General features: G+C 40.6%; 1 protein-coding gene and 1 non-coding gene across 2 annotated transcripts; one reads left to right on the top strand and one right to left on the bottom strand.

The window, feature by feature from the left end:
* Nucleotides 1-3,767: 3,767 nt before the first annotated feature.
* Nucleotides 3,768-3,839, bottom strand: trnaq-cug (transfer RNA glutamine (anticodon CUG)). Its single transcript has one exon. It is a non-coding gene; the product is annotated as a tRNA-Gln (tRNA).
* A 187-nt stretch (nucleotides 3,840-4,026) lies between these two features.
* Nucleotides 4,027-12,670, top strand: l3mbtl2 (L3MBTL histone methyl-lysine binding protein 2). Its single transcript, XM_077000383.1, has 17 exons — nucleotides 4,027-4,855; nucleotides 4,998-5,151; nucleotides 5,641-5,780; nucleotides 7,541-7,643; nucleotides 7,735-7,811; nucleotides 7,924-8,041; nucleotides 8,896-9,030; nucleotides 9,122-9,210; nucleotides 9,312-9,561; nucleotides 10,153-10,229; nucleotides 10,397-10,501; nucleotides 10,621-10,768; nucleotides 10,880-10,962; nucleotides 11,060-11,294; nucleotides 11,657-11,698; nucleotides 11,873-12,058; nucleotides 12,179-12,670. The coding sequence occupies exons 1-17, from the start codon at nucleotides 4,481-4,483 to the stop codon at nucleotides 12,301-12,303; spliced, it is 2,442 nt and encodes an 813-aa protein (XP_076856498.1). The 5' UTR covers nucleotides 4,027-4,480; the 3' UTR covers nucleotides 12,304-12,670.
* Nucleotides 12,671-12,762: the final 92 nt, after the last annotated feature.

The raw sequence follows: 12,762 nt of genomic DNA, 5'->3' as shown, positions 1-12,762 counted from the left end.
AAAATAAAAATTAATAATGAAATTAATAAAATCAAATGTTTGGCCACATTAAAAGACTGTCAGAAGTTTTATGAAGAATAAATAAGGTTTCATTTGAAATGCCTTACTTGATCAAAAGCCTGGTTTAGCAGTCCTAATGTATAGCCTAACGCTGGAATTCTGTCTCCTCTTTGTGGCATTTGTTAAGTGTGTATTGTTAAAAGCCAGCAGACACATACTTATATTACAATAGTCACTTTTACCATCACATATCTCTGGTGTTGAAGTGTCAGATGTGTCATGAGCCTAAGACATTGTTTTGTTCAATGACACAAGTTGTGTTTTAATACTAATACTAATACTAAGGTAATAATACCTTAGCATTAGTATACAATAAAAATTGGGTCCCTAAAGTGTAATTTTCCCATTTCTTGTAAGCGTTTATAGCACAGTCTAACTGACCACTTTCATGCTAAGAAACATACCACTCATCTCTTTGCATCATCTTGCTAGGCCTAAACCAAGGTCAATCCATGTGCTAAATGTCCTTATAAATATCCTTTCATATTTCATTTTGTTTTTCTAAAAATGTGTTTATATTATTGTTATTATTATTTATTGCTATTGTCTTTTTGCATAGAAGTTTACAAATAAGTGGAATTTGCTGCAGTAGTGAACACTGTATTTTGAAAAAATAAAAAATACCCAAATGGTCTGCATACTTCTCTGTTTGTATATAGCATATATCATCTCCCCTTTTTAGATTACTGGTAAGGTTTGACTGTGTTTGTGGCTGGGCACTGGGTTGCCAGAGCACTAAATAACCCCATCTAGTAACATGTTGCTTGGCTATAAACATTCCTTCCATCTCATCCAAAGATGCTCATCAGGTCTGAGATACAATGCCTGCCCAGGCCAATGAAGCAATGAAAACTGTGACATTCCTGGAACCATTCACTGGTTATATATGCTTTGTGTATCATCACATTGCCAGTGTGAATAAACCAGAACCACAAAAGACTGGTCAGCAATGATGTTTGGATATGCCAAACTGTTCAAAATGTCTTCATTACCTAATGAATATGAGGAAATATTCCTCACACCACTGCACTGACAGTATCAGTGTGTTGTCCACAATAAACAGGGCAACCCTCAAGACACTTGTACAAAATTCTCATCTTTCCATCAGTCTGATGCATAAGTGCTGGTGACTCTTCACTGACAACATCAGAACACAACACTAAGCAGTCACAGCCTTTTTCAGCCAAAGTCCAAAAACATGCTACATTCCAGTGAATGTTCATGTCTTGGGCCCAGTTGTGGGCTGCCTTTTTGTTTACACAATACTCACCATTCTTCTTTGATCACTCTGATCAAAAAGCTGCTTTCTCCACAGCATTGCTGATTAAGAGGTGTTTATCTTTTCACACCATTTTTAGTGAACTGTTGAAAAAGTTGTGTGTGAAAAATCCAGAATGACAGCTGTTTGTGAAAAGCTCAAACTGACATGCCTGGGACGTATCACATCATACTGTCACTCTTTTTGTTCTTTCAAATGGACTCTAACATTACCTGAGGCAAGAAACACTGGTCGGCAGTCATACCATGGACCATAATTATCATATGCTTTTTTGGAATGTGCATTTAACATGAATTTCACATTGTGACACAGAAAAACGCTATGAGGCCCTTGTCCTGCTACAAGGTAAAGTGCTTTTCATAGTCTTTGAGGTATATCGTTGTATATTAGCAGATAAGATGCTTCTCTGTGAGTCAGAATGCAGATGTTAAGATCTTTCACATGGTCAGTAAAGAAAAGTTTTAAGAAGGTGGTATTCTTTTCATTTTCTTCAGAGTGGTTTCTGTGAGGATTTTCTTTGAATTATGAGTGACTTTTTTCTGTACATAAAGTTTTGGTCTATGTAAATGTTTATCCAGCTGTTATCTATTCTCAGTGTTGGATTTTACAGTAAACCTTCTGGTATTATACTGCTGTACACCTTTTTCACAATTTAAATTTAATTTAGTTTGTTGTCTACCAAGTCATTTGTAATAGCCGATGTCATAAGTAAATTATTACTAACAGTGTAAAATAAATTTTGATATGCCTAATATTTTGGTTATGTCACTGATGGGTTTAATCAAATTTTCAGTCTAATGAGGGCTTCCTTTGCTAGCAACAATAAATATTTTTTGTTCTTAATCTTAGCAGATGACAGGAACTGACAGATAAGACATGAGCTTTCTGATGCACCAAATCTCCTTTACTTTGTATAGCATAAAGCTTCTCAGTTCCTTGTCCAGGCCCTCATCCTCTCATGTCTAGACTACTTCAAATCTCTACCTCCTGACATATCAGCATACACCACTGAGCCATTACAGATAGTCCAGAATGCAGTAGTCCAGCTTGTCTTCAGCTTGTCTTTGGCTTGTCAATGTGCACTGTTAAACCCTGATCTCATCTTATTCTCTTGGCTCTGTCATGCAGCACAAACCTGGAAACTTCATCTCCCAGAATCCCCAGCACCGGCTAACTAGATCCTCCTCTCCTGATTACTAATCACACCTGTTCCTCATTTCCACACCTCCATATATACATGACTTATCTTCATTTCAAAGTATTGTCAACTATTGCAGGAAATGTGTTGAGTGTATTTGTTATTATGCTGTCTGTGGTTTGACCTGGTTTGTCTACTCTTTGTCTCTTTTGGATTTGACCTCTTGTACCTTTGCCTGGCTGTTACTGCTCTACTGTGTTTTGGATCAAGACTGGCTTTGACATTGCTGTTGGATTCTGTTTTTGTGCCTTTGCTGATTATCTGGTTTTCACCTTTGGACTGTCTGACTACGCCTCTAATATTAAACCTTTTTTATTGAAAGTCTGCACACGTCTGCATTTTGCTATGTACCAACAGTTACATGCTCCTTTTTATCCACTCCACTGTATTCTTGAAGTTTGCTTGAAGATTTTCCAAATTAGGAACTCCTGCCTGTATACATTCACTGCCTCGTTTTAATTAAGGAAAATTATAATCTGCAAGTAAATGGCATTTGGAAATTAGGCTACTTTTATTTGTGAAGTTGCTTTTAAACACCTCATTTCCTGGTACATATTGCATCTTTTTTTTCGTGGTGTGTTCCTTATCAATAGCATTTGGTCAGCACTTTTAATCTTAAGATATCCAAGATTGTAATACAAAACATTAAAAAGAGAATAATGAATTAAAAAACATAGGCTAGTAAAATTACATTCAGCATATGGATGGAGCATAAAAATGTAAAATTATATAAAAATTGAAAAATGTGCTGTGATTGCAATAGTCGTTGAGAAGACAATGTGATGGCTTTTCAAGTGATTTTTAATATAAAGGAGCAAATGTTTAATTGTTACATTAAAATTCAGTGTGCTGGAGCCAAAACAAACAGGATATTCTTGCAATCTGTTACACTTAAAACTGTCAGACATTCTTCCATCTTTGATTCCTTTTCAAAAGAAACACTACAAGAGTAGAGACTGTAATTGTGACCACTTGTGTTATTTTTTTTCATTAAGGCCAGAATGTTATTTTGAAAGTCTATCTAGTTTCGTGGGATAGCCAGCAAAACTATATATGAACCAGCAATTGTTTATGCATGGACTAAGTTGATGGGGCTGTGATTGTGAACTTGTTGTTTTCCGTTATAATCAATTTAGTATTGAAGGTCTGGATTTAATGTGGTTCATTGTCATTGAAAATAATATTTAAAACACAATTCCTAATGTAAAATAATGAGTTAAAATAATAGATAGGTTCCACCGAGATTTGAACTCGGATCGCTGGATTCAGAGTCCAGAGTGCTAACCATTACACCATGGAACCTCTTAAACTCCATATTACTGTGTGTATATTTAAAAATAATATGTTTAATTATTGTAAATTACATTTCTGTTTGAATTTATTTTTTATATAGTTTGCTATATGGAATAGAAATACGCGCATCAAATGAAGACGTTTAAGTTAAAGGAGTTAAGATGTCGCGAAAGCTCTCTCCACTGGATGGCAGCAATCGTCTTTCCGTGCAAAATCCACCAACAGAGGTAGAAGAAGCGTGTGCAGGGAATGTGAATTTTCTATTGTAGAAAAGATAGTTCGCTACAATCTTGAGTAAATTGTTTATATCCACTATTGCTTCGGCCTGTTTCTAGACTGTGACGGTCTGGTTATCTCTAGAAACCCTCCTTAGTTGAGTACTGGAAATGATCTAGGTCTCACGTTGTGAACTAATGCTGTGGGAGTCCAGGACAAGTACTACTGAAGTTTACCTAGCTGGCTAACTAGCCAAGTAGAATTTATTAGCTAGCTAACGATTTTGGTACTTCTTGACAAATATCAATATCCTCCAACGGTCCTTGGTTTAACAGAACCTGTTTTTGGAGTATTGTTATGATTCTACCAAAGACATAGAGACACTGCATGATTTCTACTCATCTAATCTTAACTTTAACAACTAAAGAGGGAAAATGCCTAATCGGTGTGCAGCATACGGATGTAGAAAGTCGTATGGGGACAATGTTACTATGTTCAGATTTCCCAAACACCCTGTTGAGTTTCGCAAGTGGGAAAGGCAGGTACAAAAGACGAAGCCCAAGTGGGTCGCCAAGACTTTCTCTTTCTTGTGCTCTGAACATTTTAGCAAAGACTGTTTTGAGCCTAGACCCACAGCAGTCGCCAAGGTAATGGGATTCAAAGGCATCAGGCTAAAGGAAGGCGCAGTTCCAACCATTTTTATCAGACCTCCTTGCAGTAAATGTGGAGGTCGAGGCGCCACCTGCTCGACCTGCAGTCCTAAGGGAAAGAAATCAAACGTGAGCACGGAGCCTCAGAACCATGAACCGGTGGGTACATGTAAACCTTCTTTCTCAGCCCTCGGAGAGTAGCGTGTAGCAGCGCCACATGTAAAACTGTTTCACTTTGAATAATAACTGCTTTGTACATTGATTTTCAGTCTAAATATATCTCTTTTGTTCCCCCATGAAGGGTGGATGGGAGGGGGGTGCAGTGAACATAGACCTGGACGCTATGGAGGAAGAAAATGATGAAGAGGGGGAAGAATACATGCATTCTGATGAGGAAGGGGTTACTAGTCCCACATTAGACCACATCTCTCCATTGGAGCATAGTGATAAACAAGGTACAGTTAATGGACATGGGTTAGATGTGTTTAGGGTGTGTTTTTTTCTTTTATGAAAGAGCTGATTAAAAAGCTCTTTTAAGTTTAGTTAAGTTTAGTTACGTTTCTTAACTTGGTCCCCGAAGTTTGCATGTTTGCTCTAAGCCAGCATAACACAGTATATTCAGCAGATATTCAGTGTTCTTGCACTTACACTTTCATTCAAATGTGGCGGGTGCTGGAATAGAGCAAAATCAGTTGGACCATCGGTTGGGACATGAGAACCGGTTTGGGGAAAACTGGACTAGACAAAGCAGATTTGCTTATGAATCCCATGAAGCAGATTAGCAACCAATGAAGATAGATTTTAACTTTAAGATTTTTATATTATGAGAAATATAATTAATACACCTATTCAGTCAACTTGGTTATTAAAAGTTTTTATTTTTACTGTTTAAGTCCATAATTTTCTTAATTAGCCCAGTCTGATTTTCCTGCACCTTTGTCTAGTTTCAGTGCAGTGCGAGATGTGTGGTGTTTCTGGGATTAAAGGAAGTTTCTACTCAAGAAGCAAGCGCTTCTGCAGTGTGTCTTGTTCCCGGTCTTTCTCCTCTAACTTGAAGAAGTCTTCCATCTTAGCCCGACTAGAGGTGAGCAAGAAGACCTTCCTCAAAGGCGAACATGTGTAGAGGACAGGAGAGGCTCTGTCTAGAGAACGAACTGTAGTTTAGAACCAAATGTTACTGCGTACAGTGGGGAAAATAAGTATTTAGTCAGTCACCAATTGTGCAAGTTCTCCCACTTAAAAAGATGAGAGACAAAATGTGAAAAAAAAATTGAGAAAATCATTTTGTCTGACTTTTAAAGAATTTATTTGCAAATAATGGTGGAAAATAAGTATTTGGTCACCTACAAACAAGCAAGATTTCTGGCTGTCACAGACCTGTAACTTCTTTTTTAAGAGGCTCCTCTTTCCCCCACTCATTACCTGTATTAATGGCACCTATTTGAAGTCGTTAACAGTATAAAAGACACCTGCCCACAACCTCAAACAGTCACACTCCAAACTCCACTATGGTGAAGACGAAAGAGCTGTCGGAGGACACCAGAAACCGAACTGTAGACCTGCACCAGGCTGGGAATACTGAATCTGCAATAGGCAAGCAGCTTGGTGTGAAGAAATCTACTGTGGGAGCAATAATCAGAAAATGGAAGACCTACAAGACCACTACTAATCTCCCTCGATCTGGGGCTCCACGCAAGATCTCAGCCCGTGGGGTCAAAATGATCACAAGAAGGGTGAGGAAAAATCCCAGAACCACAAGGGGGGGATCTAGTGAATGACCTGCAGAAAGCTGGGACCAACGTTACAAAGGCTACCATCAGCAACACACTACGACGCCAGGGACTCAGATCTTGCAGTGCCAGACGTGTCCCCCTGCTTAAGCCAGTCCATATCCAGGCACGTCTGAAGTTTGCTAGAGAGCATTTGGATGTTCCAGAAGAGTATTGGGAGAATGCCATATGGTCAGATGAAACCAAAGTAGAACTATTTGGTAAAAACACAACTCGTCGTGTTTGGAGGACAGTGAATGCTGAGTTGCATCCAAAGAACACCATACCAACTGTGAAGCATGGGGGTGGCAACATCATGCTTTGGGGCTGTTTCTCTGCAAAGGGACCAGGACGACTGGTCTGTGTACATGAAAGAATGAATGGGGCCATGTATTGTGAGATTTTGGGTGCAAACCTCCTTCCATCAGCAAGGGCAATGAAGATGAAACGTGGCTGGGTCTTTCAGCATGACAATGATCCCAAGCACACTGCCAGGGCAACAAAGGAGTGGCTTCGTAAGAAACATTTCAAAGTCCTGGAGTGGCCTAGCCAGTCTCCCGATCTCAACCCCATCGAAAACCTTTGGAGGGAGTTAAAAGTCCGTGTTGCCCGCCGACAGCCCCAAAATATCACTGCTCTAGAGGAGATCTGCATGGAGTAATGGGCCAACATACCAGCAACAGTGTGTGCCAACCTTGTGAAGACTTACAGAAAACGTTTGACCTCTGTCATTGCCAACAGAGGATATAAAACAAAGTATTGAGATGAACTTTTGTTATTGACCAAATACTTATTTTCCACCATTATTTGCAAATAAATTCTTTAAAAATCAGACAAAATGATTTTCTCAATTTTTTTTTCACATTTTGTCTTTCATAGTTGATGTCTACCTATGATGTCAATTACCGGCCTCTCTCATCTTTTTAAGTGGGAGAACTTGCACAATTGGTGACTGACTAAATACTTATTTTCCCCACTGTACTCTCTAGCTAGCATTGTTGTGGAACATCCATGTGGAGTGATGCGTGTTGCTAAAGACCACCTGTGTGGGTGTTTGTGTGTCCTGCGTGCATAGGGAAAGTCACCTATCAGGAAGGGTCCCACACAACAGAACTGCTCTACTCCTCACACACAAGGCCCAGAACTCTCCCCAGGCAGCTCAGCTGTTGGGCAAGATGGTGAGACTCGCATGGTATTTTAAAATGTATTTGATTTATATTGTCCCACAACGTGTTCTTTCATGGTCACAGCCATTTGTTCTTGTGCTAGCCCCTGCTGGCTTTGACTGGGGTGTTTACCTGGAGAAGCATGGCTCCGTAGCTACTCCAGTCACCTGCTTCCACCATGTGAGTTTTCTCTTTTTATCCACAACTGTAATTAAAAAAAGTGAAGCTGCAGTTATGAATGCTGGCCCACTGGCACGAGTGGATAGGTGAGCACTGGGATATCTCTGGGTAGGCTCCACTCTGCGCCCTGTGGGAGGACATTGATGTCGGGCTGCGCGTTGAGGTCCTGCACACTCATGCTGGCTTGCAGACAAAGGTCTACTGGATCGCCACTATCCTCCGAGTGGCAGGTATGGGATTGCTTCCTTACTTCCCTCCCTCCATTCCTCCTTCCTGAAGTGAGTAACGTTTGTGTTTACCTACACACAGTACACAGTGCAATTTCTTAAAAGTTGGAAGGTGGTATGGAAGGAAGAAAAGAGAGAAACATTTTCTGATTCTGAAAAAGAAACTATTTGTGTAATTTTTTTTTACCTTATATTAACCTGAGACTGAAAGATGGAAGGACGAAATTTAAATCCATGAGCAAACGTGAACACATGCTACAGTTTATATATGATATAAAGTAGACAATTTTTCCTGAATGTAACATAGTTGTGCTGTATGTAGCCCAATGTGACCCTGTGCTGTTGGTGAAAGACCGCTGTTAATCCTAGAGTGGGAGTATTTACCTGAGGTTGTTTGCTCAATGTGACCAAAAAAAAAGCTTGTTAAATTGCATGATGTCTGTAAAACAGCTAATGTGTTACTATGATGGACACTTTATGTTTCACAGCATCTTGCCTGATAATTTAGAAGTAGAGGCATGTGTGTATCTGAAGTGGTAAGGAAAATGCCGTTTGGTTTAGGCATCCTGTTATCTGTTGGTCCTGGCTGAGTAAAGGTTTCCACTTTCTCACACTACATCCAAAATGCAAGTTGGCCTTTATAAGTACAGTGTTGACATTTCCTGGAACATGGAACACTATTAAGCTGTATAGTCCTGAAACATGGAACACTATTAAGCTGTGTAGTCCTGAAACATGGAACACTATTAAGCAGATGCAGTTATGCATATTATAGGAGATGCATGGACACCACTGTGATGCATGTTACATCTCTGATTGAACTCTTGCTTCACTGTGATTTTTAATTTTGATCTCAGGTTACAGAGCCCAGCTTCGATATGAGGGCCTCGACGAGGATGACAGCCACGATTTCTGGTGCAACCTGGGCACTGCTGAGGTCCATCCCATTGGCTGGTGTGCAGTACACAGCAAGCTGCTTGTGCCCCCACAGGGTGAGCGGGAGCAATGACGATGGAGCCTGGATTTCCTAACTCTCCTCATACAGTGTCATTCTGACGCTCTGTTTGTGTCTCTCTCCCTCAGTGGTCCACGGATCCAAACCTGATTGGAAATCGTATTTGATGAAGAGGCTCGTTGGAGCATTCACACTCCCTGTGGATTTTCATGTCAAGGTCACCCTCAGCTGCGAGCTGCATCTTGTGTTTGTCTTGTTCTCGGCATGGTACGTGACCACACCCTATTCCTGTTTGTCTTCTTTCTGTGTATCTTTCAGGTAGCGGACAGTCTGAAGTGCCCTTTCAGGCAGGGCATCCGTGTGGAGGTCGTGGATCGATCGCTGGTCAGCCGCACACGCACAGCAGTGGTAGACACGGTGATTGGTGGACGCCTGAGACTCATCCATGAAGATGCAGGGCTTGGACCATCGGGCGAAGTGCTCTCGGACTTCTGGTGTCACATGTGGAGTCCTCTGGTGCACCCCATCAACTGGTCGTCTAGAGTGGGCCATCTCATTAAAGAAACTGGTGAGTGGAGACAGGGGCTGGAGTTACTGCAACATGTTGGTCTTTCATATCTTTGGGTTGTTTTTGGTCATAGGGCCATGCTTAAAATATTGACATGCCATTGTATTTGTACTGATATTTTGTTTATCTGTCTGTTTGTGTTATCTATCTGTCTATCTATCTATCTTTGGATATATTAGACAGCAAGTGAGCAGTTCTTAACATTGTGTTGGAAGTAGGAAAGGCCCACAAGCATAAGAATCTGAGCTACTTTGACAACATGGAGATGCTCTGACAGTTGTCTAGGCATTGCATCTTGGCTCTTGGTCAAAGTCACTTACACCCTTATTCCTGCCCATGTTTCTTGCTTCCAATACTCCAAATTTCAGAACTCAAGGTTCTGCATAATATATCTATCCCATTGATGGGCACCACTGTATGTTGAAACGATAGTTCTTAAACGTATTATATGCATGATTTCAAAAGTGTAAATGTCTTATTTTCTGTTGTGTCCTTTATATCATGATAATGTACATATCTACAGAACTTGTCTTTTATTTAAGGTTCCCAATGCTTGTTGACATTTTTAGGCTGCATGCAATCTCTTCACAGATACGTCTGTGGACATGAGCAGTCATCCAGCCTTCCGCAAGGTGTTGTACGATAGTGTGCCAAGGCAGTTTAAGAAGGTCAGTGACCTGCCCTGAGAAAGCTGCTAGATTAACTCTTGGTTTGGTTTTTTTTACTGTTCCTTTTGCTTGCTTTCTTTGAACATCATTTGGATGTTTCATGTTTAGTTATAGTTTTGTTATAATCTTCATTTTCTGTTTTTCAACTCCCCTCCCCGTCCCTCCAGTTGAGGACCGTTTATATGGAAGGAGGGTTTTTTGAGGAGGGCATGAAGCTGGAGGCCGTTGATCCTCTGAACCTGGGAAACATTTGTGTTGCATCAGTTCGAAAGGTGGAGGACATCTTATGTGTTGGTGTGGTTCATATTAGAATGGCCACGTGATGTATAAGCGCATGGTATAGTTGTTGGCATTGGTTTAGTGTTGATCTTACCTTGTTTGTATTGAACAGGTGCTTTTAGATGGCTACCTCATGGTCAGTATTGATGGTGTGGAGATTGGTGATGGATCAGACTGGTTTTGCTACCATGCTAGCTCACATGCTATCTTGCCTACGGGATACTGCCAGAACAATGACATAGCTCTCACTCTGCCCCCTGGTATGTGTTAAGTATTTAATAACTTTTTCTTAATCCCAGTCTAAGAATCTCTGACTGCACATCACTCTTCACAGCACATTGTGATGCGTTGATTGTTTCTGTCTACCCTAGGCTACGATCAAGCGACTTTCACATGGCCCAAATATTTGGAAGAAACATCTAGCGTGGCTGCTCCACGTAGACTGTTCAACGCAGTAAAGCCTTCTCTTTCAACTCCACATCTCTTTAGTCACACTTTCCATGTGCATTTCTACAGTGCAAAATGTGTAACGTTGACCCCCACCCCTCCAGGACCCCGTGGGGCACGGCTTTGCCCCAGGCATGAAGCTGGAGGCGGTGGACCTGATGGAGCCCCGCCTGGTGTGTGTGGCTACCGTGCAGCGCTGCGTGGGTCGTCTGCTCCTGCTGCACTTCGACGGCTGGGAGACGGAGTTCGACCAGTGGGTGGACTGCCAGTCCCCCGAGATCTACCCTGTGGGCTGGTGCGAGCTTACCGGCTACCAGCTCCAGCCCCCCATTGGCTCAGGTAGAGGGGTGTTGGTCTTGTGTCGTTGGCATGGCTGTCGGGGTCAGTGAATGGGGGAAATTTCAGCAGTCGTTGTGTGAGAGAAAAGTAGGCAATTAAAAATTAATTACTTACATATTCATCTCAGCACCAGTACAGTAATTTGTAAGTGTAATAAAAACACACTTGGTTTGTAGTTGTTCAGGGAGGTTTTGTTTCACAAATACGAATTCAATGTATTTATTTAATAAGTAACAACTAAAGTGCATACCATCAAAAATCATCCCATCACCACCATACAGGGCATAATAAAAACCTTCTAAAAGTCCTTGTCAGGAAGATCTTAAATTACAAACTATTACTCTCTCTCCTTTTTTTTGCAGAAACTCAGGAGAATCCAAACAAAAACACGATGAATAAAAAGAGTATGTTGTATTTATTACTGTAAACTGTGAATTTCTCTTGGCTATTTGTTTTTGTCTTTCATTGGTCACATTTATCATTGTTCTAATAATATATTTCATACAAATGAAGTTTGTTTTTTTTTTTTGTCTCACTATTCTACAATTAACCAAATTACCTTTTTGGGGGTAACTCAGGGAGAAGAAACGTGAAGAAAAAAACAGGAGCTGGCATCTCTAATGTCCCTGTACCTCAGCAAGATGGACAGGTGCAGTCTGCACCTGCTCTCCCCCCAGACACGCCCCCCATGTCTGCTGCCACACCTCTCCAGGCACAGAGCATGTCATTCAGCCCTCAGTTAAAGACTGAGCCGGTCGAAGAAAGTACGTATCATTGGCATTCTACTTCTAAATTAATCATGCTTTAAAAAAATTCCTTTTGAAACAAGGTGTATCTTGTCAAGGTGTGCCTGCAGCAAACTGAAATGGTCTTGTTTGTTGTAGTCATTTCCGTAAAAGTGAAAGTGGAGGAGGTGGAAGTGGAGACCCCCATCACTGCGGATCTGCAAGGCGACAGCAACGTCGCCGATACCATCCTCAGCAGACTCAAACAGGAGGGTCCTGCATGAGCCACAGATCCTGCTTTGTATGAGATCAAGGCTGCAATACACTGGCAGAGTCACAGCTGCTGCTAGAGCGCATGAAGCACCTGACAAACATTGGAACTATGATGAGGAAACTGTATATACTTTATATCTTTGCATATTGTGTATATATATATTTTTTCTACCATTCACTACTGATTTCATTTGTTCTACCTGCAGTACTGTTTAACTGAAGTGAGATGCGAAGTAGAATCATTAAAGATACACAAAGTATAAAAACGGCTTTATTTTATAATAATAATCATCTTTATTTGTATAGCACCTTTCATATATACATGCAACTCCAAGTGCATTACAGAATGAATAAAACATTTTAAATCTTTGCTCCCATTTAAAGTTAAAAAGGAAACAAAATAATAAAATGACAATTAAAATTATAGACAAAATAATGTAATAAAGTAAATAAGATGACAACTATTAAAA

This window comes from Brachyhypopomus gauderio, chromosome 3 (genome assembly GCF_052324685.1).
Source record: "Brachyhypopomus gauderio isolate BG-103 chromosome 3, BGAUD_0.2, whole genome shotgun sequence".
In the NCBI taxonomy this organism is placed as follows: domain Eukaryota; kingdom Metazoa; phylum Chordata; class Actinopteri; order Gymnotiformes; family Hypopomidae; genus Brachyhypopomus; species Brachyhypopomus gauderio.
Note: the sequence above shows the minus strand (reverse complement) of the source record. Positions and strands in the feature narration are given on the sequence as shown.

Coding starts and splice junctions, on each gene's coding strand:
- l3mbtl2 (XM_077000383.1), top strand. CDS start 4,481: ATGCCTAATCGGTGTGCAGCATACGGATGTAGAAAGTCGTATGGGGAC. Junction 10,230..10,396: donor TGCCAAGGCAGTTTAAGAAG/GTCAGTGACCTG, acceptor CCGTCCCTCCAG/TTGAGGACCGTTTATATGGA. Junction 10,769..10,879: donor AGCTCTCACTCTGCCCCCTG/GTATGTGTTAAG, acceptor TGTCTACCCTAG/GCTACGATCAAGCGACTTTC.